General features: G+C 37.7%; 1 protein-coding gene and 1 non-coding gene across 2 annotated transcripts; both read left to right on the top strand.

Moving 5' to 3' along the window:
• Window positions 1–3,600: 3,600 nt before the first annotated feature.
• On the top strand, window positions 3,601–6,456 carry LOC101298903 (MATE efflux family protein DTX1-like). The gene is made up of 7 exons (XM_004301946.1): window positions 3,601–3,813; window positions 4,185–4,729; window positions 4,812–4,898; window positions 4,995–5,051; window positions 5,178–5,416; window positions 5,508–5,713; window positions 6,394–6,456. Exons 1-7 carry the CDS (start codon window positions 3,601–3,603, stop codon window positions 6,454–6,456), a joined length of 1,410 nt encoding a protein of 469 aa, XP_004301994.1.
• A 3,244-nt stretch (window positions 6,457–9,700) lies between these two features.
• On the top strand, window positions 9,701–12,413 carry LOC101303710. Its single transcript, XR_184788.1, has 3 exons — window positions 9,701–9,871; window positions 9,973–10,052; window positions 11,956–12,413. It is a non-coding gene; the product is annotated as an uncharacterized LOC101303710 (transcript).
• Window positions 12,414–24,881: the final 12,468 nt, after the last annotated feature.

Genomic DNA, 24,881 nt, shown 5'->3' with positions numbered 1-24,881 from the left:
CACCGTACGGCGTCGGCGAGGGCGCGCCTCCACCCCAGCGGACTCCAGCAGCGTCCCTGACCACTTTCCCTTCTCGGCGAGTCTGCTGAATTCCAGTTTTCCGGTGAGATCACCCAAACTTCATACAAAATCGATCTCGCCGGAAAACTGGAATTCGACGGACTCCCCGGGGAGGGAAAGTGATCGAGGACGCTGCTGGGGTGGCCGTGCGCCCTCGCCAGCGCCGTACGGTGGCGAACGGAGAGACGTCCACACTTTAAGGGCGTGCGGACGTCCTCCTCTGATCTGGACTGTATATATATTGCTTTCTTTTGTTTGAGTACGGTGTACCTATTCGATGACTTCTAAGGAACCGAACAGTACTCAAGTACTCAAGTCACTTTAAATACAAATCAAAGAGTTGGCTTGTTTACCTGAGCATTAAGGGATATATTCATTTGCAGATGCATATGCTATTCTGTTATTTTGATCTTTTAATTAATATGAAGAACATATCTGAGGTAATTAAAGTGAAGCAATGGTGAAAGTCGTCGTACAAGTATAGAATTTGTATGTAATGTAACCACGATCGCTAGAGATCGAATTGCACTCTAACGTACTGGAACAAAATATATATATATTTACAATATATTAGATTTCATCATTAAGGAATCAAAGTAGTAGCACGATAAGAATGCATCCCAGTTATGTAACAAAACTCGGGGAACATAATTTGAAAGAGTCAGTTATGACTTTTATTAATTTGGGTAAAACAAAGGCCAGAAGCAGCCATTACATATTCTACCGTTATTATCTACAGATATACAAGTAGTTGTGAGGCATACCTCACCTATTACATATGATAGATTACTCTTTAATAATCGTACTCACTTATTCTGTAAACCTATTTCTACTGATGTATAAACAAATAGGCTAATACGTTAGGAAAAAGAGAGAGCCATTGTAACGTAGCTTCAAGAGAAGCAAAGTCGTAATAAAATTGAAATAAAGGATGAATTAATTGCCTGTGGAACTAGCTAGCTAGAGATAGCTAGAAGATTTGGGATTACGTTCAATGCAAGTTTTTATATTGAATTCTATATATCATTCTAATTTTCTAGATACACACAGGCAAGAGCACAATCTGGAGACACTTAAACCATACATCTTGGGTGATCCAGGCTTACAATCAACCATGCACAGCAGCCATATATTAATCAGATTTACTTCGTGTTGCTATTTTGACTTGAAATATATATAGATGTATCGATCATTCATGCACGTACGTTGTCCAGAAAATAAAGACAGCAAGAGTGTAAAACTTTCAATTCAAGAATTACTGATGCATACATACAATCTAGCTATTTAAATTAGGAAAAATTCCCACTAGCTTTAAATTTAGATATTTTTTTTTCATTAATAAAAACAGATTTTAAAATTCTCATCAACCCAATATACTTTTAAAAACTATTCCGATAATAAAATTTTTAACTTTTTATGTTTTTTTCGTTGACCAAAATACCTCGCCTCTTATCTCTCTTTCTCCGCTTTGTTTCAGATCTTCTCTCTCTCTCTCGCCGCCATGAGGAGAAGGAACTGCACGGCCTAGATTAGGAAGATGAGGTCGAAGTCGAACAGCGCGCCTTCTCAATCTCCATGGCGAGGGACGGCGGCGCCAAGGCGAGGGAGATGGCGGCATGACGGAGATGGATTTGAGAGAGTGGTGGAGGTGGGGTTTGGCAAGGGTTTTGGGAATGGAGATTCGGAGAGGGTGGAGCTTGGGCTTGGCTATGGTGGAAGCAACTGTCAAGATTGGGACCTTGGAGGAGGCCATTATCATGTTGGCCATGGCGATCTGGAGAGCTTCTTCATAATTTGGCTTAGGTTGTTTCTGTGAGTTTTGATTTTGGAAAAAAATCAATTTGTGTGAGTGGAAATGTTATCCAATCTCATTTTCTTTGCCACTAATTTTGGTATGAAGTTCTCGTATGAGGTAGAGATCAGTGAGTAGGCTCCATATTTGGTTATTGAGATATTTCTATTTGCTCGTGGATTGAATTGATCTGATTGCTATATTCAGTTTGGCATTTTTTTTTGGGTGTTTTTACATGAAGTAGCAGTATTTATGAGTTAATATATGCCAAGATATTGTAATGATCTTATGAGTGGAGGCGGCAAATTGGTACCTTCAGATGACATTTGTTGACGTGGATATAAGTTGTATTTACCTTCCTATCAATAGTTGTTAAGAGATATAGCTGATTGTTAAGCAGGCTCTTAATAATGTGCAATTTGTTTATAGTTTTTGATAAAGGGAAGCTGATATGAACTTGGTAGTTGTGAATATATGTTTGAGGTTACTGGTACCGGAACTAGTAGCTTTTTTATATTACATTGGCTTTGTTTTTTTTTTTTTCCTTCAATTCAAATTTTTGGTGAATTAGTCCAATATCGATAGATTGAGATTTGTGTTTGTAAATGTTTATTCATACCCCTTGTTGCCTTCGACAGACCCCCTACTGCCCTCAATAGATTCTCATACTACCCATAGTAGGAGGTCCTACTGACCCTAGTAGGTGGTCATACTGACCTCAATAAGAGGTCCTACTGCCCCCAATTGGTGGTCATACTGCCCCTTATAAGGATATGTTATAAATGACTGAAGCACACAGTTAAGTTCAAGGGTTATACTACCCCTAGTAAGAGGTCACTGACCCCAGTAAGACCCCAGTAGGAGGTCCTACTGCCCCCAGTAAGAGATCTTACCGCTCTCAGTAAGAGGTCCTACTAATCCCAATAGGTGGTCATACTGCCCCTAATAGACCCCCCGACACACCCCTTATTGCCCCCAATAGACCTCCTGACAAACTCCTTATTGCCCAGAATAAACCCCCTACCGCCCCAATAGACCCTCTACTGCTCCCAAGAGACACCCTATCGTCGGAATCCTGTCAACGGCCTCTAGACAGACTTCATATTGCCCCCAATAGACGTCCTACTGCCCCCAATAGACATCTTATCGTCGAAATCCGGTCAACGACCCCCCGGAGTCCGGTCAACGGTCCCCGGATCCAAGTCAATAGTCGCCAGAGTCTTGTCAACGGCCCCCAGATCCTGGTCAACAGTCGCCGGAGTTCGGTCAACGGCCCCCGAAGCCCGGTCAACAGTCCCTGGAGCCCGGTCAACATCATTGGTCGTGGGAATCCGGTTATAAAAACTTTATTTTATAATAGACTCTTATAATGGTTTATTGTAGTTTATTTAATTCATTAAAGGTATAATTGTCTTTCTGTTGTTTAAGTGGGTTCTTGAGAATTTTAAAATCTGATTTTGTTAGTGGGAATAAAATTCTTAAAATTAGGGCTAATATGCATTGTCCTTTTAAATTAACCATATAAAAATTACATATTTGACCGGCCGATTGTCATACAGAAAAACAAACAAAACAAAAGTCACAGATTCATGATTATATATTACCCTCATGAAGTCGATGCCGAGGCCGGTTATGTCACTATATAAGTATATATAGAACAAAAGCAACATCCCTTGTAGCTTAATATTCTAATTAATAGAGAGAAAAAACTAGGGAGTAATATGCAGCAGAAACAAGAAATACGACAGATGGTTGATGATCAAGAGAAGAAATGGATTATTACATTTGGGAGAGAGTTAAAGAATGAGGGTGTTATAGCTGCACCAATGGTGGCAGTGACGGTACTGCAATATCTTCTGCAACTAGTATCGATAATTATGGCCGGACATCTTGATCAGCTCTCGCTCTCCAGTGTTGCAATCGCCATTTCTTTCACTAATGTCACTGGTTTCAGCCTTCTTGTAAGTCCCATTTTTTCTTATTTATTTTTTTTTTTTTTTTTTTTTTTTTGATTGTAATTTTTTCTTTTTAGTTTTGATCCAACATACATGTATATGTGTGTGTTTGTGTGCATGACTCATTTGGCTGCACTTATCATCTGGGTCTTAAAGGTGTGTGAGTCTTTGTATATACCCCCAAGGGATGATTCACATTTGTTTAGCAATTTTAAGGATTGCTTAGCTTATTAGACAAACTTTTCGGATACATATCGCCAGTTTGATCCGCTTCATTTCTTTGTAGTTTGTTTTACAACTAATTTGATACCTTCATTGGTATTTATTTAAGTTGTAATGAGGGAGTTTCTTAATTTCTACTCATTCGTGAAGAGCAGTCTGGAATGGCAGGTGGATTGGAAACCTTATGTGGGCAAGCATTTGGAGCAGGGCAATATGAAAAACTAGGGACATACACTTGTACTGCTATGATCTCCCTTCTCTTGGTTTGTCCACCAGTATGTCTCCTATGGATATTCATGGATAAATTGTTACCTTTAGTAGGTCAAGATCCCTTGATATCCCTTAAGGCACGCAAATATGCAATGTGGCTTATTCCTGCACTATTTGGTGCTGCAATTCTTAAACCGTTAACTCGCTACTTCCAGTCTCAGAGTCTCATTTTCCCTATGCTGCTATCCTCTTTCGCCATTCTTCTCTTCCATATATCCGCATCATGGGCTCTTGTGTATAAGTTGGGAATTGGAAGTAACGGTTCAGCGATAGCCTTCAGTTTATCCACTTGGTTATATGTGGTAATGCTGTGTTCCTATGCCTTGTATTCCTCTGCCTTCAAGAAAACCCGTATCACAATTTCAGAAGATTCTGTTCTTCATGTTGGAGAGTTCTTTCACCTGGCGATTTCATCTGCTGTAATGGTTTGGTAATGTTTTCCTCATCTGTTTCTGTTTTACATTTTCATATTTTTCCCCGGATCGTAATTTTTCTTGTTGATAAAAGTGCAGTTTGAAATGGTGGTCTTGCGAGCTGCTTATTTTGCTGTCCGGGCTTCTACCAAATCCTAAACTAGAGACTTCAGTTCTTTCTATATGGTATACTTCAATTTTCGATACCAGAAAAAATAAATTTGTTAGTTATTGATGTACTAAAAGTCTAATACTCTTCTGTTTTGTGTGATTGTTGTTCAGCCTTACAATATCTACCTTACACTTCACTGTATCATACGGATTTGGAGCTGCTGCAAGGTATGTTCTATACGTGTGTTCTGTTATTTGCTAACTAGTAATGTCTTACGTATCAAGTCACCATGTTAGAAACGTTTCTGCAGATTATTTGAATCAATCAAATCTAAAACATCGATAATTTTACAGTACTCGGGTATCAAACGAATTAGGAGCTGGTAATCCACAAGCAGCGCGAGTAGCTGTTCAGGCTGCAATGTTTCTCTCGGTCACTGAGGCGCTTATTGTGATCACAACTCTCTTTTGCTGTCGATATTTTCTGGGACGTGCTTTCAGTAGCGAGAAGCAGGTAGTGGACTATGTTGCAGTTATGACACCTCTGATTTGCCTCTCAGTTTTTATGGATAGCATACAAGCAGTACTCTCAGGTACGTGCTTAATTTGCTCATAGCAAAACAATGCTTTCTAATTTAGCATATATCATCTTACAATATGAATATACATTTCTATAAATTGAAGGGGTAGCTAGAGGAAGTGGATGGCAGCATTTAGGGGCGTATGTCAATCTTGGGGCATTTTATTTGGTTGGACTTCCTGTGGCTATGGTGCTTGGGTTTCCTCTGCACTTAAGGGGGAAAGGCCTCTGGATTGGAATAGTGGCTGGCTCTGCTGTGCAATCAACTCTTTTCGGTTGCATCACTTATCTCTCAAATTGGACTAAACAGGTTCATATATAATTTTATTTTAATTAATTTTGAACTTATCAACCAATGCATTTTCCATAATTAAACTCACATATTACATACAAAAAAATTTCACAAAAACTAACAATGAATGTAAGGCCTAATTAAAAGTAGTTACAGGTCACTAACAACAGCTTTTAAAAACAATCTGAATGTTACTTTTAAAAACAGCTGTCACTAAAAACACTATAAATTAATAAATTTTATCTTGACAGCACTTTTAAAACTAATATTTACCAAACATAAAACTGTTTTAATTCACAGCTGATTATTTTCACAGTACATCAACAACAGTTTTTTTTTTTTAAAGTCACAACAATACCAAACTAGCCCTACATCTTAACATTACTCCAAATGAATTTATTACCCTAGTTGTAGAATTAGTACGATAGACTTGGGTTTCCTCACATGAGATTTCAACAAGTTCCTACATCGAAACCCAAATTTGTTCCTAGTAAAATATCCAAGTCCTAGCCCCATAGAGAAATAAAATATAATTGAATCTTGCAAATGAGAATTATTCTGTAGTTTACTAACTAGTTGTGAAAATTACCAGATGCAAACTAAGGTTGAACGAAATATATATAATTGTATAGATATCTTTAGTAGAGAACATATTGATAACTTACATGTATATTGATATCTTTTCTTATATTCTGCAGGCAAAGTTGGCAAGAGAGAGGATATTTGCAGATTCATCATCAACAGACATGGAAGCAAAATGAATGAGAAAATTCCTATTTATTTTTTTATTTTTTAGCTTTTCGTTACATTCATTTCTCATATTGAGAAGTGAGCTGTTTATATTGTGAAATGTGAGACATATACAATTGTCTCCTAAGTAACCATACTAATTAAGTAGGAGACGCCAATTTTTCTTTGATGATGTAAAAATCTTACTCCATATATGTGTTGAGAAAATAGGAACTAAGATTAGGAAAACCATTTGCTAGTGAAATTATATATGTTTATTTAATTACTACAATCATACTATATACACGGTACAACAAAAGAAAATAATAACTCATACAAACTTACAAAGTTACACAAATGAGATGACACGGCCACATATGAACGTGTGTCTGTGTTCATCTTTATTATTAGAAATGCAGCACTACACCACTAGTAGCCGCTGGCTACGTTGCTTGCTTCGAGGATACATATATTAACCTCATAGATATATAGAGCTAAAATTATGAACTAGTAAGGTGGAGGAGGATGGTGAGGGTGAGGTGGTCTGTAGGGGTCGAAATATGGCGGTGGAGGTCCTGGAGGACCCGGCGGTGGAGGCCCTGGAGCGAAAGGTCGTGGAGGAGGAGGAGAAGGAGGACCAGGGGGATGGTGATGGTGATGGGGCGGTGGTGGTGGTGGTGGGTGATAAAACTCAGGACGTGGAGGAGGTGGCGGCCCATGATGATGATGATGATGTGGAGGAGGAGGGGGTGGTGGTGCAAAGGGGTCCGGCGGTGGTGGAGGCGGTGGATGTCTCCGGAATTCCATCGTGATCGGATGAATTGGTTTCTAGTGAGAATATATCTACGATCAATATATCTAAGGAGAAGGAAATTCGATAATCTGATCAGATAGCTAGGTGAAGACTGGAAGACTCGAGATCTCAACTAATGGATCGGACCTCACTTTTATAGCCTTGATTAAGAATTAGGAAATTTCTAGATGATCGAGAAACTGGATATAGATAGATATGGAGGACCGTTGGTTAGTTTGGAATGGTAGATATGATTGAAACGTGAACCAGTTGGATATATCTAATCCTCTTTACTTGGCCATGTAAACTTGGTTCCTTAACAACTTAGAACTACACGTACCCTTTTCTCACTTTTAGTTTTCCTCAACTGAATGAAAAAGAAACAACAAAGTGACTTAATTGGTACGTAACGTAGGTAGTGATGCAAGTACTGTGATCGATCAAAGGTTTCACATTGTTTACATTGTTGTGTCAATTAACTGCACCAATTCTCAAATTTTAAATTTAGGCAGATGAGAATTACTATGTCTTTCTATTTTTCTTATCATCATTTTTCTATTTTTTGGTATGAATGTTTTGCTATTATTAGTTAATTGGTGCACATTATATTTCTCTCATCTCTATTACTAAAGAATATCAAGCAAGTTCAGTGACAGAAATGATGTTTCTGTTTTCATAAAATGTGTTGCGCGTCTGCGATCTAGAGTTCTTGGTTTCACATTCCAACTTTGCAGTCATTAACTCATTATCGTGTGTACAACAACAGCGCTATATATAGTAATTATAGAGACAGGTGCTCCCTATGAGTAGAGTGGTAGAGTGGCCATTAAGCAAAATGCGTTTTGATGAGCAACGGCAAGGGATCTTTAGCTTTTCTATTTAGTACCAATAATAGTGGACATGATCAAGAGAAACATATATGCATGCATGGTATATATATATATATATTTTTTTAAAAGAGAAATAAATTACAATAAGAACCATCTAGGACAATCAACGTTTACAATGCCAAATAATAAGGCTCTCGAAGCCTCATGAGATACCCTATCAATCCAATACATAGACGAATTACAAGAATGCCCAAGATTAATTAGCTATGACATCGGCAACAAAGTTCGCCTCTCTAAATACATGTTTAAAAGTAATAGAATCAAAACTAGTAGCTAATGTTCTGATGCCTTGCACTAGTTTGATTAATCTCCAAGGCGATTCAAGACGTTCATTCACTGCATCTATCACCAACTTGGAATCTCCTTCAACTTCAACATTGGTGAAGCCTTTCTCCTTTGCTTTGATTAAGTTGTCTCTTAACGCCATAGCTTCAACAATTAGGACTGAATAAGCACTTCCAATGCGACAAGAGGCAGCAAAAACTAGTCTTCCATTGTCATCTTGAATTACATAGTATATTTCTTTGCAATTGCAACATCACATAAAACATGGAATACTAGTAATGACAAAATCAGATGGACGACATCATCCTAGATGGAACTGACCCTTCATCGATTGAACTTAAAACAACTTTCGGCATGCTCACTTCATCTATCTTGACATGGAAGTTCAACAACATCATAACATTGTGTTGATGTCGTTTTTTAGCATGCACCAACAGGTCAACTAGATTTCCATTGAATTCCAATGTGTAAAATGGTGGGATTAATTCTCTTGTAGTGGGCATATCTTCGCCCTTCGGTTAGTTTGACTATTTCCATGGTTTTGGTCATCTATCTCTGGTGACTGAAAATATGTCACGGAGGCCATGTACCGCGTCTTGGTAGTCCACCGCATGTGACTTGAGGTATGACATTGATGAGCCTGTGCATTCGACTTCCTTGAATAAGACTAGATTCTTGATCTTAGACTTTCTTCTGGCGATGTTGAGCATTCACACTCCTCTTAATGGTAAGCTTCATCCTCTCCTTTGTCGAGAGAACCAGTAGCTAGTCTCCTCCCGGACTTCCTTTACTAATTAGTGAGCTTCCTCCACTCATTTGGTGGGGCTGCATCCACTTCTTTGTTAGGAAAACTGGTAGTCCTGTCTCGGACTTCATCCGACTGATGTTGGGCTTTCACGTACCACTTCGTGGTGAGCTTCCTCTCTTTGAAGGTGAGCTAGCTAGCTTCCTCCACCTCATTGGTGGACTTCCTCCACACCTTTGGTGGACTTCATTTAGCTGATGTTGTGTAATGATCTTAATTTTTAATTGGGTTTATTTATTGAATTGTTTCTTTTGTCTTTCTGTTTTATGTGTTTTGTTCTTTGATTAGGATTTGGTTTTGGTTTATTGTGCACTATTAGTAATAAAAACCTAGTCTGATATTTTTACCTCTAGATTAAATAATATTTTCTTACTAAAAATATTTGATGGGATGTGTAGAAGCCTCTAGTGATCATCTAGAGAAGTCCACGTGCTATCAATTTGTTTGCCTTTGCTTTCTATTTTTTCCTTGATCATAAACCCAGTCCCTCTTCCTCTTCTCTTGTGCTTTGGTTCCCAACAGATCAACCCAGTCCTTCATCCTTTTCTCTTTCTCTTCTGTCTTGTTCCATAAACGACTTTCATAATTTCGTTCACCTTCAGAGGCTGCTTAGCTTTCAAGGGATGATTACATATGAATCTCATATTTCTTCATCTAGTCAAAGCTTGATTTCTGTAAGTTTCATACCCTCTATCTCAAACTAGTTCTTGTTTTAGCTATTACCCAATAAATTGGAGTATGATTGGTGCAAGCTGGGTGTTCGGTTTGATACTAGATTGCTATCGTATGATTTGAGTGCTTGCGTGATTGGAGTTTACTTGTGGAGATGTTGGTTGCTGCTTGCTATGATTTGAGGTAGGAAAAACAAACTTTTCTTTATAGCTTTGATTCTAGTTTGATATGTATTTGGTGTGATTGTGTTGGAATATTGCCTATGCGATTGTTCTTAATTGCAACTTGACAAGCTTTGTTCACTTGTCAATCTGTGAGTTTATTGAGTTCTTATTGATATACTTCTCTGGAACCTTAATTCCTTTTCAATACGATGGTATGAATGCAAAGTTATTAACTTGTTCTTTATAGAAAGTATCTTTGTATTGAGATGCTTTAATCTTGATATAATCTAGTATTTGTGCAACAGATTTTGTCTTTCCATCTTAAATAAATCCCTTCATGTCTTGCAAATTGCAGCCATGACTTCTTAAATCTTATATCATCAAAAGTATTGGTATTGAAAACCTGAGCTATACATACCTTGTATTGTAGTACCTGTTTTGGTCTCCAAAGAGAGCTTTATATGGTTGCATTTGAGTCTACTTCTTATCTTTTTATCGTTGTCTGTTTGTGTTCTTAATTGATCCGTACAAAGCTTTTGATATTATTGTTCTTGACCCCCAGTATATATATAACATGTCTGTTTCTGCTGTTCAAATGTTGATTTCTTTACTGATAAAATATTCCTTTTGAGTATTAATTGTGTTCCGAAAATTTGATTTGGTCCTTCAACAGACTATCAAACATAGCTGTTGTTCTTTTTATTCATATTGGATCTTTCAGCTTTGCTATGGAGCTAGTCCTTGAGAGATAACTGATTGATGGTAAACTATACTGTTGTTTTGAGTTCATTTCTTAACACTTGATCGTTGTTTGAAAGTGTTCGTAATTCTGTTTATGGAATAATCCAATGCTTGGATCTTTAGTTGGAGTATGTGCTCATTGCTGGTTCATTGTTGGTCAAGTTCTTTATATGTTATCGTCTTTGTTGTTGATTAGTCCAACAGTTTGAAAACCCAAGTCTTTGTTGCTGGCTTTCAAATCCATGTATTGATATTTACCTCATGTCCAGTTGCTATTGAAAACTGATTCTTCTGATATGTCTGTTTGAATTTACTTGGAAACAAGCTCTCATTCTTTGATGATTTCTTCATTTCATCTGAACTCAAGTTTCTCTACCTTATTGTTCTAAACCTACTTGTAACTGCCCATTTGGTCTTCACATAAAGATTTCTCTGTTATGTCGTTGAAAAACAAGAGGTCTATGCTTTTGCACCATTTATGGGCAGTATCTTGTTACTTTCTGAAAAGGGATTTCAAGTTTGTTTCTGAAATCCTTGTTTGATCAGTTGGTTTGGAAAGTGAAACTTCCTAGAAAGAAACGATTGGATTTCAAATGTTCTGTTTGGTTAGGCCCAATGAATTGTTTGAGTAGGGATTGTGCCTCCCTTGGGTTGTTTAACCCCAAACCTAATCAAGGTACCGCATGTGTGGGGTTTGCTCGGTGGTATAGCTGGGCGGTGGGCTCTAACCGGAATCTTAAGGATTTGCTACATTCGTGTGAATGAAAGTTCTATGAGTATCATGAGTATGCCTATCGACACTTCCGTTGGTTCATGTATTCTTATTTGTTAATCTTGTTGTCAAGTTATCCTTATGATTAGCCTTCTTCTACTTCGTTCGTGTATATTGTTGATGCTTGTTATATATACTTGGTAAAGTTTGATATTTGCAATTCCAATGTTATCTTTAAGTCAAGTTCATTTATTCTACTACCGGACTTCTGATTTTCTCTCTTGCAAATGTAGCAACAATTATTGGGGTTTAATCTCACTTCTTTGGTTATCTTATTTAATCTTCAACCATGTTCATGCCTTTCATGTTCTAAGTGCATATTGAATTAGAGTATTTGTTATAAAGATTTTTTTTGTCGTACCTACTGAGCTTGTGAAGCTCATTCCCTATATTCATGTTATGTTTTCAGGAAAGAATTCCTTGAGTGGACAAGTTATTGATATTATGGAGCTTTTGAGTTGAAGTGTACTTGGTTGAATATATGTGATGGTGTCCTACTATGCTGGGCTCCTTGTTCAAGTGCTTTTGTTCATTATGCTCAAATACATTGCTGTGTTGTGAAATGTGAAAGCAAAAGTTTAGTTTGCTATTTACAAAAGTTGTGGAACCACCAAGTATTATGAAGGATAACCTGGTAGAGATTTTGATACCATATGTGATGGATGGTTTTGAAATTCAACTATATATTGTATTGAGCAAAATGTAAAGTTTTATCTAACCTTTCTCTTAGCTGATTTTTACTATTCATTTTGTATATTTGAAGGCAACAGACAAAGCATTAAAGTTGTTTGGGAGGTTTCTACGTACATGTATGCATTAGTACTGTACAGTTTTACAAATTTTGGAAAAGAAAGTGTAGTTGTATTTCATGAGATGTTTATTACTCAAGTTCTTGCCAAATGTTGTTAATAGAGTGATTCTTCAATCAAAGATTCTTCAATTAGTTGGTTTTAACAAAAAGGTTCTCCCTTCGCAATTTTAGTGTCTACTTCTTAATTCTATATAAAAGTTCTTCCTTCATATAAATATATATATATATATATATATAAAATTTGCAGCTTCTATGTTTTCAACTTAATCCATCATATTAGTCATACCCTATGGTTAGGGTGTGACATGTTGAGCCTTCATGCTTCACTTCGTGGTGGGCTTCATCCACTCTTTTGGTGGACTTCTTTCAGTTGATGTTGAGCTTTCACGTACCATTTCGTGGTGGACTTCCTTTCCTTGAAGGTGAGTTAGCTTTCTCCACTTCATTGGTGGACTTCCTCCACTCCTTTGGTACGTGGATTTCCTCCACTCCTTTGGTGAACTTCATTTGGCTGATGTTGAGCCTTCATGCTATACTTCGTGGTAGGCTTTATCCACTCTTTTAGTGGACTTCCTTTGTCTGATGTTGAGACTTCATGTATCACTTCGTGGTGGGCTTCTTTTCCTTGAAAGTGAGCTAGCTTCCTCCACTTCATCGGAGGACTTCCTCCACTCTTTTGGTGGACTTCCTTCAGTTGATATTGAGCCTTCATACTCTACTTTGTGATGGGCTTCATCCTCTCTTTTGGTGGACTTTATTCTCTTGAAGGTGAGCTAGCTTCCTCGCCTTCTTCTTGGCGTTGGACATCCGCCACTTAACTTGGGCCTTCTCTTCCTCATGTTGGTGGAGTGTCATTGAATGACCTGTTGACATGTGAGCTAGGAGGTTATCGGAGGACCAACCTAAGGCAAGCCAAACACTCTCTGACGCCTAAGTCAGTAAAGTGTTTGAATAATATAAATGAAGAAAGAGAAGTGCCCAATGAGTTGGCATATCAGCGTTGTAAGTGGCAAATCAGAGACTATGCATTTTGCATAGTGATGGAAAGAAGAGATAGTCTCTTCTGTGCACTTTTGCATTGTTTCTAGAGAGAGAAGTGAGAAATGAAGAAGTTGTGTAGTTATAATGGGTAAGAAAAGAGAAAAATGAACTCTCTCCTTCGGCCTTGAAAGGCTAGAATTTATAAGAGAAGAGATTGGTAAGGTGGAAAGGGAGGTATGGGCAAGGGATGGGTATGACAAATTGACACTTCAAGGGATGGTCGATCTAACAAAGTAGGTGACTGACCCCATGTGATCTGATAGAGTTGGTGGAAGGTCGATCAGGATACGTACGTGTCACACATCTACGACACATTCTTCCTTGGATCACTCTCAGGCATGCTTAGGAGACAGGCCTGATGGCTACTATTGGACATCCTAGAGAGAGCTTGAGGGTTGAAGCTCTTAGGCCTTGGAATGGGTTGAAAAATGAAAAGTCAAGTTTCGTTGTCGAACCAAATTATGACATCAACACACTATTCAGTAATGAAAGTTGTCTTTGACATTTGCATGGATGAATTCTAACTCAGTTGCGACCTCTTTCATAGTAGGGCGCCTCTTTCCATTCAAATCAAAACATCTATTCGTGAGGTTTTCTAGTAGTTTTAGAACCATCCTCTAGAACATGTGCATCAACAATCTCAAATAAACGATTTTCTTGCATCAATATAATGAAACATGCAACAAGACTATGGTACTCTTCTTCTCACTTTAACACTTTAATTTATTGCAGAAACAGGTTTCTACCCTGTTAAGAGCTCAGTAAGGACAACTCCGAAGCTGTAGACATCACTTTTCTCTGTAAATTTTCTCGAAGTACTCAGGGTCCAAGTAACTGAATGTACAAGTGTCGTCAGGTAAATTTGGTCGATGGTAAGTTGGCAACTGATCTGGATATTCCAAAGTCAGCAATTTTAGCTTTGTATTTTTCATCCAAGAGACTGTTGGTGGACTTAATGTCTCTATGATAAATGGGGCATGAAGCTGTAAAATGTAAATAGGAGAGAGCTCTAGCTATTTCAGTGGCAATACGTAAGCGCATTTTCCATGTAAGTGGAAATTCTTCATTCTTCTCATGTATATACCGGAGAAGTGTTTAATTTGCTATGAATTCATACACTAAAAGAGGAACTTCAATCTCAGCATCCCAACAATTTAACCACATTCCGATGTCTGATTTTTGAAAAAATGACAACCTCATTGATGAATTCTGCAAGTTTGCTTCCATCTACCAATTTGGATTTCTTCACAGCAACAATTCTTCCATCCTTCAACATCCCTTTATACATAGTTTCATGTCCAAGAATTCTATTAATATTAAAATTGTCAGTGAACTTCTCTAATTCTTCTGATTTAAAGAGGTTGATCCTGGCACCACTAATTTTAGCAAACTATAATTGTTGCTCTAACAGTAAACCGCCATTTCTCTTGAAAAACATATTTTTACGGATAACAATCAAATCAGTTAGGGAGACATATAATGTGACCGGTTTAGTGAAAAAAATAAATGTACAGTAAAGGTTGGTAACACCGACAATGAAAATCAAAATGGTTGCAAACTGACCACATTCTTGTCCCATATCATCAAACTTATCACCTTTTTGTTTTTTCTTTTTTTGAAAAAAGTAAACTTTATATAATAATATCTTAGATTACAACCATAACAGATATGGGTGGTGATAATATCCAAGAAAGAAAATGCTAAAGACACATTAAAAAATTATACAAAAAACCTATATCTACCAAGTGATCGATGTGGCATGTGCCACTTCATTCATTTTAATCCTAGTAATTTCCAACATGTCTACCTAATACATTAATTTTGATCTAAAATGAAAACAACAAACAAAAATATTTATTATAAAAGTATCTAGAACTTAGAGTTTCCAGAATAATGAAATGACAATGCTCCAATTGTTCATGAGCTATCAAGTTTGATGCATTATCAATCATTCATTTGCTACTACAACATCAATTTGCAGCATATATACTTACACAACAAGCAGAAAAGTTAGAGGGTGCTGCTAGGGTTTTCTGCTCCCCTAGGGTTTCATTATTCTCTGCCGCTCAGCACCCATTCCTCGTTTGCTCACCATGACTGATGAGGTTTCAACCCATTTCGCCACCACTCTCACCATTTGTGAGGACAGTCCGACCACTCCCGGCGTGATTTCACGGACTCTGGCTGCCTTGGGGAAGCTGCAGGGAAGGTTGGGGATCTCTTAGGGAAGGTGTTGTTTCCGGACAAGATCGGTTTGCGATGTGGGATTCAGGCCAAGGTTTGGCTCATCCATGATATATCAGATCTGGTGAGGGAGGCATTCCCTCTTATGCCTTTTGAATTTGATTTGGGTGATCGAAAGGCGACGGTCATGCTCTCTTTCAAGTATGAAAGAGTGGTAGGGTTTTGTCGAGTTTATGGACTGTTGGAGCGTCTATCTCAGGGGTGCGGTGGTCCACCGGATGTGACGAAGGTACAGAAGATTAGTTTGGTGCTGGGGTAGAGGTGGAGAGAGATATTCTAGGGTTTGGACGTTCTCCTGATATCAAAAACCCTAACCCTAGCTTTCGGCAGGGTTTAGGGTTAGATAGGGTTCGCTTGAATCCTCTTCCTGCTTTGGTGAATCCCTTCTCAGGTGGAGTTCTCTCGGCTCCGAGTCCGAGTTCGTCGTCATCGCTATCGGGGAGTATCTTCTCCATCCCTGGTGTTTCGGCCTCAGAGTTGGCAAGGCAATTGGCTTTGTTCAAGTCTCCAGCTCCGACCTTGCTGCCATCATTGGGAAAGGGCTTAGAGAGGGCCTACCGGTGATTCAGATTCCGGCGGCAGTCTATAATCCGGTTATCGGAGTGAAGAGATCTATGCTGACTTAACCCTCTTTCTGATGGGAAAGAGAGCTCGAAGTGATGATATTCCTCCAATTTGAAGCTTTATGATACTTTTTTTTTTCTTTTGAATAAAATTTAATTGATACTTCGATCAATTTAGATTGTAGAAATCCTATAATGGCAAATAGAATTGGCGTTTTAGAAGAAATTCATGATTAGTGGTGAATTGTGTTAGTCTACTAGCATCATGAAATTAAAGAGACTAATAGCTATGAATGAATTATACAATCTATATTGCGGAAGATGAAGATGAGATTTCAGGGGCAATGATCATAAGCCCAATACCTGTGCCTAACTCTTCTCAATTTGTCTCAAATTTGACAATTGGTGAAGAGATGTAAGAAGAAACCAGAAGATGAGGATGAGATTTGGTAAATTAGGGTTTACGGTGTTGTTTTTTTTTTTTTTTTTTTTTTAAAGAATGAAGGGCTTATGTCCTATAAAGTATCAAAATGAAAATAATTGTGTTTCATAAATAGCTAAATATGGTTACAAAAATCCATGTGGTAGATGCCACCTCATTTTGTATTCATATTTGGTAAAAAAAATTGTGATATGTAGCACTACGCATCCAAGAATGGTTGCATTGTTTAGTGTCAGAGTGAGAATCTGATTTTGGCAGATACATACAGTAACAGTTCTAGTCAGAAATTCAAATCTTGTTAGCTAAGAATACTCACTGGCAACAACCAACAGGGCAGAAAGTTCAGAGCTAGAAATAATTTCACAGGCAAGAGAGAAAATAACTTGTTTGCATGTCAGATTACAGAATATTTTCTGGAGGGCAGACAAAACGGCGCTTGATTGTCCCCGGCTATGGCCACGGCACCTGACCTTGAATCATCAGTAGATGTACATGAAACACCACCACCTGATACAATAAGTAAATCAACTCTTGGGGAATGAAAGCTGCTGTCAAATGATTTGAATACTAGCAGTTTCTCGCATCTACTTTTCTTTATGGTGAACAATGGCCTTTAGAATGATGCATGGTGCCGAGCTTAGTTCCTGAAGATAATTCCCAAATATACACAAGTCCATAACAAGTACCACAGATCCCTTCACCAGCTGAAGCCCCTATGACAGAAGCCCTGCACAGAGAGTTTAGATATTACTAAACAGTTGAATACTTGCTTTAGTTGGGCATTCTCAGCTTAACACAAAAGTTTTATGATCAAATTATCATAAAACTGAGAGGCAAAATCAGGGAGAAGCCTTCTAATATATCTCATTATTCCAATCATCTGCATGAACAAAATTTTGAAAGCTCGCGACTTACAATCAAAAAGGTGGTTGTGTTGGGCTTGATGGCTTCATCAAATTGTCCATGGAAGAAAGGACGCGACCACAAATCCGAAAGTAGTATGATTGAAATTAAGGAAGAGAGGAAAATGTCAGCTAGAGAGATCTAATCCAGCTTGCATAGCAAAAGATGAATTTGAGATTGAAGGAATGTATCTAAAGAACAGTCGTCCTGTAGCAGTGAAGAGTATCCTTGAGGATGATGAAAAACAACATGATCATGTGTTTGCAGCATCATGCCATACAGATGGGTGCCCTCCTTTTGGTCCTAGTAGTTCAAGCAGCAAAAGTCATGATAATGACACAACTGTCGGAAACAAGGTGAAGGCCGGAGACATTGCTTTTGTTCCGAGATGAATGTGGGAAGCTCTTGCTGGAAGAGGAACGTAAAAGTTCAAAGGGAGGAGGAATTTCTCCCCGAAAGGTCGATTAAGTTTCAATACCGAGCGGAACCTTAAACATTGTTGACCTACATCGCCTAATCCAAGCAGGTAATAGGGTTTAGGAAGTTATATACGCCAAAGGCTCTCATATTTATCTTAAATAAATTTCAAATAAGTCAATCTGTATTTGCATGATGGAAGCTAACTGTGGCTCACTTTCTAAAACCCTAAACACACCCTCTGTCTCCAGAGTCCAGAACCCTAAAAGTTGTTGGCTAAATACATTCCTTATATTACTCTAACACTTCGCATTCTCTGATCCAGTAAATCTTTTCCATAAATGCTAAATATTTTTCATTTATTCTCAATATAAATACATTCCAAAAGTTGTTTTGACAACCTTTAAACCCTATCTCTCTACGGCTTGTGTTACAGAACTCCACTACATCTCTAAATCCGTAAACCCTTCATCCTCTCTTTTAATTCCGTATTTAAGACCCTCCGTTCATCTAATCACTTTCTTTTATTGTTTTGGGATCGGTTACAGAGATATCAATGGAGAGGAAGAGAGAAGATATGGGAAAGAAGACAGGATGGGAGGATTATGCACAGCTTCATCAGTGGTTTAAGACTGGAGCCTTACCGGAAAATCAGAACGGTCAGAATCACCGTGTCGATTCAACCAATTCTTTTCTTGAATACCATCCCTGTCAAAATCCTCTTCATCCCTCTGAAAATCATATGTATTGGAATCCCATGTTGCCCAATCTCGTTCTTCAAAACCCACCAATGTTGCAAAACCCTCCCTACCATCAAAACACTAATCCCAACTTTGATCATCTCCTCCCTCTCGCAAACAACAGTACCAACAATCTGATGAGCAATACTAATGTGTTTTCGACATTGGGATTTAACAGTAATAATGGTTTTTCGACCTTGGGATTTGGAACAGGTGGGGGAGGTTCTCATGATTTTTCTGCGGATCAGACTATGCATCATGATCAACTCGCAGCTTATTTCAATCGGCTGAGCATATCTAATAGTGGCAGTTCAGTCCCAACATCCAATCAAAGAGTACCTAACAACTTTATGCCTAGCTCTACAATTGTAGGCAATGGTGACTTCAGTATTCTAGAGCAGGAATATTATCTGCAGAGGTTAAACCAATGTGCTTTCTTGATGGCTCAGCAATACATGAGGAATTCAAATCTCAATACTGCTACTAACAATGGAATACTCAATCCCCATAGTTGGAACCGGAACCGGAATAGCAGCAATAACAGGAGTAGTTGTCAATCGAATTATGGTGATCAATTTGGATATGGATCTAATCAAAATAGGTCTAGTTCTACTTCTCAGCGGAATGGGGCTAACAGGGGATCAAGGTTTGCTACTGGGGCTGGAAGACAACGTTTCAGGCAAGAAGAGAGGGGCCAAGGCCTGAACTTGATGTCCACCAAAGATCAGAGGCTTGGCAATGGGTCTACTCGGCAGCATACACCAAGTTATTACGCTGTCCCTTTGGAAGAGTTGAGGGGACAAATTACTTTTGTGGCCAAAGACCATGTAGGATGTCGGTTTTTACAGAAAAAGATTGATGAGGGTAAGAAGGAAGAGATTGAGATGATTTTTAATGAAGTTATGAATGAGGATCATGATCATTTGAGCGAGCTAATGGTAGATCAGTTTGGGACTGAATTTATTCAGAAACTTGTGGAAGGGACTAACAGAGAAGGACGGACAAGAATGTTTGATTTGATCCTGAGTGATGAGAGGAAACTCAAAGATATGTGCACTGATCAGCATGGGTACCGTTCTATATCTATCTCATACTGGATATATACGTTCAAATAAATTTCCCTTATTTTTTTTTATTGATAATGCTGTGACATTTGCTGTGAGTTTGCTTGCTAAATTGCAGAAACATATTATTTTCAGAACTTCCCTGATCACTATTATGCTACATTAATCCTTCCGAGCTGCAGATTTCTTTTTATATGTAGAGTTCGACGAATTAACACAACTAGTATCATTCGTAGGATTAGTTTCTATGAGAACCTTTTTTGACACATATCAGACAATTCCTTGGGCGGGGTTGTGAATCAGTTCTTCATTCAGTTGGTTATTACTTATTAGAGAGAATATTGCTTGATATGATTTGTCATGAGAATTTTGGGTTTTATGCTGTTATTTTTGTTTGATCTTGCCATGACAATGCGATCCGCCTAGATTAAATGTGCATAGATCTAAGAATGGTCTAGCTACGGTACTTAACCTGCACTAGATTTGTATGTGTCTGTCTTCAAATGACTGTAGGATACACTCTCAACGTCAAGAATGTGCTAGCTGTAGGTGTCTTATCTCTTCTGATACTCCAATATTGTATCGTTCTTGTTCAGTATCCTGTGATGAAAATACGGCTTTGACATGCTGTTTTTGTAGTGAGCTCACATCTATTTTTATATTTTGTTGTAGAACAATATAATGTTAGTGTTTAAGAACCAACTGTTACGATTAATGTTATTATTGGAAGCTGGGAAACCTTTTACTTTGTGCAGGCGTCTATTTAATATTTTTTGTTATTTCATACTTCATTCACTTCTGGTGCCATTGCCCGCCAAAATAAGCTGCTCTGCCTCTTTGTCATATTTGTGCTTTGATTGATGTGTATGCATGTCTGTTAAAGCATTGGTCCCGGCCATCAGTACTTTCAATGGCTTTTTATGTAGATTCTAATGGTTAGTGTGGGTGCATGTTTAATTAGTATTGTTGTTGATATGCTGCAGTAGCCGAGCCATGCAGAAGTTGCTGGAGAGGGTTGAAACTCGAGAGCAACAGTCCTTATTTACGAGGTTTCTGAAGCGAATCACTTTTCCGCTGAGCAAAACGCAGCCTGGTCATTATGTGATTCAAGTTTGCTTGAAGAATTTCTCTCCTGACTGCACCAAGGTAATCAGCATTGCTCCTAAATGATGTTACAAAATTATCGAAGGAACTAGTAGAATTCTACCTGCTTTTATACATAACTATGTACAGAAATGTCTTTGGGATACACCAGGTTATACACCAAATGTAACATCAATCATGTTCACTCAGTAACAGCCAGCCACATGACAATTACGAAAGATAAAATTCACTGGGAAAATTCTCTATCATGTTTTGTAGGGTGTTCTGGAATTAGTGCTAGATAATTGCCTTGCGCTAGCAAAAGACAGATTTGGTTGTGTCGTGGTGCAAACAAGTCTGGATTATGCTTATTATTCTGAAACTAAGGAGCGTCTTCTGGCTGAAATAACTGAGCATGCTCGAGTCCTCTCCGACGATGAATTTGGGTTTGTCCTTCACACTCTAGCTTTCTGACACTCAATTTATTTGAATCATCACATTCTAACCATTTTATTGAACGTATATATCTCTTATTCGAGTGCATGATATCACGTTTTATTATGTTAAAGTCATTCTTGTCATTGGTAGAGAGAGACTCCCAACTCCATGTAATGTTTACATGGTTATGCTAGTGAGAAACCTAAGAAAATTATGTCGCTTGAGGTGTTTCTTTTCTATCATGTTTCAAGGGTGTGACATTTAGCTTTTAGTATTTTTGGGTTTCCTATACTGTAGCTATTATTTTGAGAGACAATATCTATGGCATGAAAAAACTATATACTTGATGGATATGAGAGGTTCAGAAATAGGATCAATAATTATAGGTGGCTAACAACAAAGTTATCAGCAAAAACATATATAATGCTACAACATCTCTCGGAAATCATTTAATCTTTTTTTCTTTACAGGAACTATGTTGTGCAACACGTAATTGGACTAAATATACCTCGTGTAACAACAGACTTATTAGGTCAGCTTCAGGGCTGTTTTGTTAATCTATCGATGAACAAGTATGGAAGTAATGTCGTGGAGAAAGTCCTGAAAGAGGGTGGAGAAGAAAATGCCAACATGATTATCAACGAGATGATGAATAGTTCTGAGTTTCTGAATGTTCTTCAAGATCCATATGGGAATTATGTTGCTCAGTCTGCTCTTCAAGTATCCAAGGTAACACCATCATCCCTGAAGGATTTCTGCACTGTCTCTAATCTCACTCCTTCGTCCTGATTGATTAAGAGATTGAACTATCGTAGCTATCTATTTCATCTCTTGAAAATGTTCTTTTAACAGAATGCTTGATATTTTATACTGTCAGCTTTTTTACTTTAGCTTTCAGTTTACATATATAAACCTAGGAAAGAAGTATTGGTGTTCAACATATCATGTAGATGTAATTAATCATGTGGATTTACTAGATTGAGATAAACATGATTATCAACCCTACATCAATATAAATGAGAACTATCACGAAACTTCATCTTCATGTAATTACCTATTTTTTTCTTTTAGGACAGATACAATCTAGTCCTTTACATAGCTAAGTTTCAAGTATTTTTGTTCGCATCTTTTCTTAACTTGATTCCAGTATATTGGTACATGAACAATAATGACTCTTTGCCTTTTCTTTTTCACCCATCTCTGGCAGGGATCTGTTCACAATGCTCTTGTAAACATCATTCGGAGCAATTACCCTCATCTGCACAGCCATCTGTATGGGAAAAGGGTGCTCGACAAAGCCCGAAACAGTAGGCATCGTGTTTAAGCAAGCAAAGCAGCATGTAAACTATATAAATGTAGTTCAAAATCAGCTGCAGGAAGGTCTAACAGCTATTAGCTTCTAGATCATTTTGGGAATTTGTATTATGTCACCAGTTGTTGCCTGTGTAAGACTAAACCGTAATTGTTGTTTCGCTAGGCAAGAATATATTAGTACCAACCTTCTTGTGGGTTGCATGCTAGGTACAATATATCAATGTCTACCGTAAAATTTGTTGTTATTTCAGCTTTTAGGCTTGTGTTGTTTCTTCTGGCAGGGAAGTTAGCGTGCAGGAAATGGATTCTGCTCTATGGTTTGTCTATGTCTGGAGTGATTTGATGCACTACGCAAACCATGGAGTGAGAGTTTGTAGAGTTTGGGGGCTTCCCAGTGTTCTGTATTAGGTTTGTTTCTCGGATGTTATTAATATAGTCTATATGTTGTTGTTTTTCAAGACTTCAAATATGTTGCTATGAATTTCCATGAATATCAGTATTGGTCTGTTGATGTTTGTCAACCATTGATGTCCTTGAGCTTTAGAAAGAAACTCACCCATCATTAGTTGAACTCGGACTGAGAATAATTTCTCAATTTTTTTCCATGAGTAGAATCTTGCTCTTATGTTCATTTGTAAGCAAAAGAATAAAAATTTTGCAAATTTTGATTTCAAGAAGGCTTGAATATATTTTCAAACCAAGTCATCTTCATTTTGATAATTATGTCGATTCATTGAAAAAAAAACTATTGGGACTTTTTAACAAGAACCATAAGCCAAACACAAATTTAATTACTACAAAAAAAAAACATGATATTGGTTGATAATTTCACTACACACCGAAACTTCATCTCAAATACAAGAACCAAAATTAATGTAATACCATCCAGAGGATGATCTAGAGTCTCAAAGATATCACACAAGTACATGAACTGCTCTAATTTAATCTGAAACTGATAGTCAGCATTTTACTTCTAATGAGTCAACCGTCCTGCTTAATTTGCCGGACAGTACTCCTTTGTTTTGCACCAGACTACTTCAAATAATATGACTTGAGCTCTAGCCAACCTCTCCTCTAGTTCTTGTTTGCTGAAGCCACCGTTCATCATATCTCCCTAACCTATTGCACAAACGGACATTGTGACGTTCAGTTAAGATAACAAACAGTAACTCAGTACATATAGTGCAAGTCCTTCGAATTCATATTACGAGTCCGTCGGAAGAACGACAATCTTGGCTAAGAGAGGACTTTTCTCAGCAATAATATGCTCAAGTGCTTGATGAGTTTTTTTTGAAGAAAGTGCTTGATGAGTTTCTTGTAGCTAGTCATCTCTGATAATGCTTTGTCTCTTAGCTCCTTCTTGTTACTGATGTACTTATAGATGCGTTTGTTTTTTTTTTTTCTAAAAGATATGGATGTGTTACAAAGCTTTATTATTGTCCTGTGAGCATATTCGATGACTTTTAAGTAACGAAAGAATACCCGACTCCTTTTTGCTTAATTACAATGTTCTGCAATTAATAACTGAAGAGTTGGCTTGTTCACCTAAGCATTATCAGAGAAATTAAACAAGCAAACTCATAACCCCATTTTGTTAAAACTTTAAGGTTTACAGAAAATATATCCGAGGGAATCAAAAGTACGTAAAGACATATATATGCAACGCATGCATTTATATGTATCCATGGCTATCTGTATGGTTTTTCACGACTTTAAAGAAATTTCTTCTAATCGTACATGTTAAGACTAAAGTGTGTGTGTGTGTGTGTGTTTGTGTGTGTGTGAATCTCAATCTAGCAATTCAAAAAGAACAATCAACCTAAACATCGTAATTATTAGAAGGCTAGGCTAGTTATACTTAACTAGCTTGAAGATTCACCTAGTACATTAATTGATTCCATCCTGGGTTATATATTGTAGTTGATATCTAAGCTAGATATAAGAATGACATGCATGCTCATGGAAATGATCAAGAATACGTTAATATATAGTAACACGCAAAATCAAGTGCATTATATCTTGTTTGACCGTATATAATGCATTGACCGTTTAGCTTGATATATCTCAATTAAGTTACTACGGTTAAACTTGGGAAAACCAGCTAGCACTGATTGCTTAGATTTAAGACTCTAGCTAGCTACGACTGTTTTGATCAGCGTATAGATATTGACCAGATCATGAGTTATATATGAATAAACGGTCACCTCTTACTAAACCCTAAACCCTAAACGGTCACCTCCTCCTCACTCTCTTAATTAGTCTCTCTCTCTCTCTC

Source organism: Fragaria vesca, linkage group LG5 (assembly GCF_000184155.1).
Source record: "Fragaria vesca subsp. vesca linkage group LG5, FraVesHawaii_1.0, whole genome shotgun sequence".
Classification (NCBI taxonomy): domain Eukaryota; kingdom Viridiplantae; phylum Streptophyta; class Magnoliopsida; order Rosales; family Rosaceae; genus Fragaria; species Fragaria vesca.
Note: the sequence above shows the minus strand (reverse complement) of the source record. Positions and strands in the feature narration are given on the sequence as shown.